The following is a 6462-nucleotide window of genomic DNA, read 5'->3' as shown; positions in this document are numbered from 1 at the left end:
TCCCCATCCCCATCCCCATCCCCATCCCCATCCCCATCCCCATCCCCTCCCCACCCCCATCCTAGCACCATCCCCACCCCCATCCCATCCTCATCCCCATTCCATCCTGACCCTCATCCCATCCCACCCCTATCCCACCCCCATCCCCACTTCCACCCCATCTCCATTCTGTCCCTATCCCCATTCCACCCCATCCCCCAGCCTGCCCACTTCACACTCACATCTCTCAGTGTCCCAGTCTGGTGGCACAGAGCCACGACGGCACCGATGGGGATCTGCACACAGCTGAGGACGCCCATGCAGACACCCAGGCTGGTGCCCCACGCTGGGAACTCATAGGTGCCGTAGCGCAGGGGAACATTGTACATGTCCAGGAACGTGAAGATGAGTGTGAACTGTGAGGATGGAGTGGGCAGCAGTGAAGGCACCGTGGGGACATCAGGGCCACCCGGGCTGCCCCTCCTGACCGAGAGGAGCTCAGGCAGTGCCCAACACTTACCAGCAGCAGGCAGGGGGTGAAGAAGACCCAGCACACCTTGAAGCAGCCCAGCACACGGCTGTAACACGGCGGGCAGCGGCAGATCATGGTCACAATGTTCCAGCAGAACCGCTGAACGCCTGTGGGACATGGGGTCACAGCCAGCCCCCCGCCCCAGCAGGGCTCTGTGCCAGGCACCCACAGCCCCTGTGCCCCCCCAGGACATCAGGATGGTGCTGGGCGCTGAGCGGCCCCCCATGTGGGTGGGCAGTGCTGAAACCGCTTCCCAGGATGCAGGGAAGATCACAGCCCAGCTCTGCTCCATGGAACCCCTCAGTTCCACTCCGTGGAGCCCCCCCAGCTCTGCTCCTTGGAGCCCCCCACCTCCGCTCACCATAGCAGGAGGCGACGCCGATGCACATGAGGAGGGTGATGATGATCAGCCCGAAGCTGGTGCTGTAGGTGTCAATAAGGGTGAACCAGAAGATGCCACCCTATGAGTGGGCAGGTGATGGGGTCAGCACTGGGATCCATGCAGGGGGGCGGGCCGTCTGTGCCCCCAGGACAACCCCCAGGATGCATCCAGCATGGGCCCCACGCACCTGGGTGACGAGGAGGAGCCCCAGGAGGTAGAAGGAGAAGCAGAGCACAGCCAGGAACGTCACCTTCCTCTTCCCCTCCCGCAGGGCTGGGAACTCATCCATGATGGCGGTCGTGATGGCCTCGATGTTCCCAAACTGAGGGACAGGGATGTCAAGGGGGTGGCAGGAAACCCACCTTCACCAGGATGGTCCCCGCAGCACCCTTGTCCCCATTGCACTGAGCACGTGTGGCCTTGGGCGCAGCCCCACCAGGGGCACGTAGCAGCCTCACCTCCCTGGGTGGACCCACTGGCTCTGCATCCCACCCCAGCGGCAGCCCCACACACACAGAGCTCCCCAGCCCCATGTTCTGTGCACATTTTGCCTCCTGCATGCCGAGGTCAGGGTGTACCTGGCACCACAAGGCCAGGCACAGGGCGGGACAGGGGACTTCCCAGTGTGACAATCACCAAAGTGTCCACTCCCAGCATGAAGAGCATCAGGAAGAAGAGGATGGACCAGAAGGGGGAACCAGGCAGCAGGGAGAGCGCCTCAGGGTACGCCACGAACGCCAGCCCAGGGCCTGCAGGATGGAGACATCAGGATGAGGGAAAACACCGTGGTGCTCAGCAGCATCCCCTCACACAGCACCCTGTGTCTCCAAAACCACACCAGACTCAGCGACGCTGCCCACAGGGATGTCCCTCTTCAAGGCCATGTGTCCCAGCACCGAGAAGATGGCGAAGCCGGCCAAGAAACTGGTGCAGCAGTTCCCGATGGTGATGACCAGGGTGTCCCTGCCAGGGAGAGCATCTCTACCCCACATCCACGGGGAGGATGGAGTGGGGCACCCCGCTGGGGCCACGCATCCCCACGGACCACACATCCCCACTGCCGCCCCTCAGCGCCCACCCCCAGCTCACCGAACGACGTTGTTGTCAAACTTGTTGTAGGAGGCCATGGAGAGCAGCCCCCCGAAGCCGATGCCCAGCGAGTAGAAGATCTGCGAGGCCGCATCGCTCCATACCTGGGGGCACGAGGCCACGGGGGGCTGTCGGGTCCCACCCACCCCCACTGCCCCCATCTGGGGGTCTCACAGCATGGCGTTACCTGCGCGCTCAGCAGCTTGCTCCAATCCGAGGAGAGGTAAAAGCGGACGCCATCGAGGGAGCCGGGCAGCGTGGCCCCACGGATGATGAGGATGAGGAGGATCAGGTAGGGGAAGGTGGCTGTGATGTACACCACCTGCACAGGGCACAGCTCAGCCCCGCTCTGTTGGCTCAGCATCCCCAGCCGTGCCCCCCCCCCCCCCGCTCACCTTGCCTGAGCTGTGGATGCCCCCCAGCATGCACAGGAAGACCACGATCCAGGCTGCCAGCAGACACAGTGCAAGCAGCCACTGCACTGAGCCGGGGTCACCAAGGCCAGAGCTGTGTGTCACTCCCAGCACCTGCTCGCTGAGGTGTGGGGATGGCAGTCAGTGGGACGGGGATGCTGAATCCCTGAGCCCCCACACTGTGGGACCGGGGGGAAGGAGCCAGCTTGCTTCCGCCAACTTACTTCCAGAAAGCCTCACTGGCACTGGTATGGGTAGCATTCCCTGATGCGTTCTGCAAGATACCATCATCATCACCATCACCACCATCGTCATCATCATCACCACCATCAACATCACCACCATCATCACCATCATCATCACCATCATCATCACCACCATCAACATCATCACCATCATCACCACCACCACCATCAACATCATCACCACCATCATCATCATCACCATCACCACCACCACCACCATCATCATCATCATCATCATCACCATCACCACCATCGTCATCATCATCACCACCATCAACATCACCACCATCATCACCATCATCATCACCACCATCAACATCATCACCATCATCACCACCACCACCATCAACATCATCACCACCATCATCATCATCATCACCATCATCATTATCATCATCATCATCACCATCATCATTATCATTACCACCACCACCATCAGCAGCATCACCACCACCATCATCATCACCACCGTCATCAACATCACCACCATCACCACAATCATCACCCCCACCACCACCATCATCATCACCATTACCATCACCACCACCACCATCAGCAGCATCACCATCATCATCACCACGGCCACTCCCATCATCATCATCACCACCACCACCACTATCAAAACCATCACCATCATCACCACTCCCACCACTCCCACCACTCCCACCACCATCTCCACCACCATCACCACCCCTCCCATCATCACCACCATCATCATCAACCCCCTCCAACCCTCCCTGGCCCCAGCCCCAGCCTGATCTGCTGCCCCTTCCCCAGCTGCAGGTAAAGCCTGACCCTGAGGGATCCCCATCCCCGGATCCCCGTCCCATTCCTGCTCAGGGCCGCCGACCTGGCAGAGCTCGGCGTTCCGGGGGGCATCGCAGGACCAGGGCAGGGGGCTCTGGAAGGACGAGCCCAGGTAGTAGAACGCCCATGCGATGATGACGTTGTAGTAAATGGACACCAGGGAAGACACCACCATCATGCCCACACCAACACCTGCACCGGGGAGAGGGGCTGCTCCGTGCCTGCCTCCGAGGGGCTGGGAGCTAAGAGGGGTGTGGGGAGAGGCACCCTTGGTGCTGGGCCTACCTTGCAGGATGGGGCAGCACTTCCAGACGGTGATGGGCCCCGCGGCCCCGTACTGCCCCAGGCTCAGCTCCATCAGGAAGAGGGGCAGCCCCACCAGGAGCAGCATGAGGAAGTAGGGGATGAGGAAGACGCCTGGGAGGAGAGGGGCAGTGAGTCCAGGGATGGCCAGAGGACACAACAGGTCCTGCAACCCCCCAGGAGATGGGCACAGGGCAGGGAAAGCCCCCAGGCTCCCCAAAGAGCTGTGAGCACCCATCCCTGGCACTTATTGCATGAGGCCTCAGGTGGGGTTTTGGGCCCCTGGACTATGGGAGATGTTCCTGCCCATGAAGGGGGGTGGGTGGTATTCAAGTCCCTTCCCACCCGGACCAGGAGCCCCGTGGATGTGAAGCCCAAAGGGCAGCGTGGGCTCCTGCTGCCCATCCCAGCCCCAGGGAACACCCAGCTGCGTGCACCTCTTCTTCCCCACTGCACCGCACAGAGCACGGAGTGCTGGCAGTGGGGCCACTGGGGATGAATGGAGGGACGGACACACCGACCCCACACCCATGCCCTGAAGCTGAGCAGCATCCACAGCCCTGCCCTGAGGCCAAATTCCTCAGTGAAGGCAAGGTGCAAAGCTCGGCCCAGATGCAGTGCTGGGCACATCCTCATTCCTGCACGGCACCATGGAGCCAACTTGGGCACCCTGCACGTCGCAGTGGGGTTAAAGCAGTGGGGCCAGAGGGCAGCACAGGACCCCGAGGCCCCCGAGCAAACCGAGCCCTGGAGCCGGGGCAGCACCCACCTCCTCCATTGCGGTAGCACAGGTAGGGGAAGCGCCAGACGTTGCCCAGCCCCACGCAGTAGCCCAGGCAGGAGAGCAGGAAGGTGTGCTGCCCGGCCCAGGTGTCGCGGGGTGGGTTGGGGGCCGGGCTCCCCGCTGGAGCTGGGGGCTCTGCACCAGGCTGAGGGGTGATTGGATCCTGCGTCTGGAAGACGTTCACCTGCAGAGGAACAAAGAATTGGGAACGCGTGCCCGAGATCACAGCAGAGCAGAGGAGGATGAGGAGGATGGGTGAGGAAGAAGCATCGCTGCGCACACAGTGCCAAGATCAGGGTTCTGGCTCAGGGTGGTGTGCAGGGGCCGCTCCGTGCCCAGCTCACATGCAGACAGGACTTGGGATGAGCAGGACAAGGGCTGGGGCTGCTTGGTCTGCACCGCTCCTCCCTAATAATGCGACGGGCCATAGGGAAAGCGACCTGCATCCAGCTGCATGGAAAACACTCTCGCAGCTCTGCAGTCCCCAAAGGCTGCAGAAACCCCAAAATCCAGCACGTAGCTCCCTGCAGGCAGCAGAGCAGCCATGAGCAGCTGTGCTCGTGGCATCATGCAGCGCTGCAGGGTGATGCTGTGGGGTGCCCTGGGATGTGGGCATTTGGGATGCTCAGAGTCTCTGCAGGGCACTCCTGGCTGCTCTGGTGCAAAGTTCATGGCACTTCCCTCAGTGCCAGTGCCAATGTGGGGCTGTGCCTCACACAGAGCCGCCCCTGTGCCCGTGAGATAACAGTGCTGCAGCGACTGACTGGGTGACACAAACAAACTGCAGATTGCAGGAATTGTGCCACCAAGACAAGGCCACAGGGAGGGCTCTGCCCTTTGCCTGGTGCTGCGTCAGAGCTGTCCGGGAAGCACAGCGTGGGGATGCCCCATGTGATTACAGGAGCCAGGCCAAGCATGGAAACCAGGGGGTACCTAAGCCTGGGGTGCTGCTCCCGCACTTTGCACACCCACCCAATGCACCCACATCCCAGCCACGGGGTCACAGCACGAGGCACTGCGTGAAGAAAGCAGGGAAGGCAGTGGGGGCATTTCAGCCCTCTGTGGATGCTCAGGTTTCTGCTGTGCATCAGCTCCTCTAAGCTCAAAGCGGGGCACAGCAGACACAGCCTGCCTGGGTGGGAGCCCTGCCCCCCACCCAGCACAGCACCCAGCATTCTGAGAACCTCACAGCTGTGCCCTGTGGGGATGGGGGCACCGCCTGATGGCAGTGGGGCTGCCCCCAAGGCTTCCCACAGCTGCAGTGCCTGAGGGACAAAGCGCTGCACGGGGACAAACCCCCAAGTGATCCGAGCGTCCCCAGCGCTGCTCCCAGCAGAACCCATTGCGGGCACCCAGCCTCCGTGGGGCTGGGGAAAGGGGGACCTGCACCCAGTGGGCTCCCGGTGCTGGGAGCAAGGTCGGGACAGTGCAAGGATGTCCCCAGGGCCCCAGTCCTACCGTGGGCTCCGTTGGTGCGTCGGGGGCCGGGAGCCCCGTTGCGCGGAGATCCCCGCTGCGCGGCATTTCCTTCTGCAGGGTGTGCTGTGCTCACCTGTGCCAGGTGCAGCTCCGCCCCATCTCACTGTGCACCCAGGTCCTGCCAGCCCTCAGGCAGCCGTGGCTGCGTGGTCCCTCCATGCTACTCATCCCCTAGCTGTGAGCTGTGGAGCCAAGGTGCGTGCTGGGGCGGCCAGCTGCAGCTCCAAGCTTCTGTCAGGTCATGGTTTCACGCTGCGCCCCTGGGCTGAGACACGCAGGAGAGCATCCCTGTGCCCTGATAGAATCACAGAATCACAGAAACACCAAGGTTGGAAAAGGCCTCCAAGATCATCCAGTCCAACCATCTGCCCATCACCGATAGCTCTCACTAAACCATGTCCCTCAACACAACATCCAAACGTTTCTTGAACACCTCCAGGGTTGGTGAA

The 6462-nt window shown here is 61.9% G+C and overlaps 1 protein-coding gene across 1 annotated transcript; it reads right to left on the bottom strand.

Moving 5' to 3' along the window:
- Nucleotides 1–221: 221 nt before the first annotated feature.
- Nucleotides 222–6058, bottom strand: LOC122194154 (sodium-dependent proline transporter-like; the record flags this gene model as incomplete). The annotated part of the gene is made up of 14 exons (XM_042895081.1): nt 5993–6058; nt 4520–4718; nt 3733–3864; nt 3491–3639; nt 2620–2669; nt 2378–2516; nt 2170–2304; nt 1983–2086; nt 1732–1856; nt 1530–1642; nt 1081–1215; nt 873–972; nt 500–618; nt 222–395 (listed from the first exon to the last, which is right to left on the bottom strand). Coding segments are annotated over exons 1-14 (1740 nt in total), but the record flags the coding sequence as incomplete, so codon positions are not given.
- Between the last annotated feature and the right edge of the window lie 404 nt (nt 6059–6462).

This window comes from Lagopus leucura, unplaced genomic scaffold (genome assembly GCF_019238085.1).
Source record: "Lagopus leucura isolate 7727_CA_CO unplaced genomic scaffold, USGS_WTPT01 239-8_obj-0_obj, whole genome shotgun sequence".
NCBI classification, from domain to species: domain Eukaryota; kingdom Metazoa; phylum Chordata; class Aves; order Galliformes; family Phasianidae; genus Lagopus; species Lagopus leucura.
The sequence above is the reverse complement of the archived record's forward strand: the minus strand, read 5'-3'. Positions and strand labels throughout refer to the sequence as shown.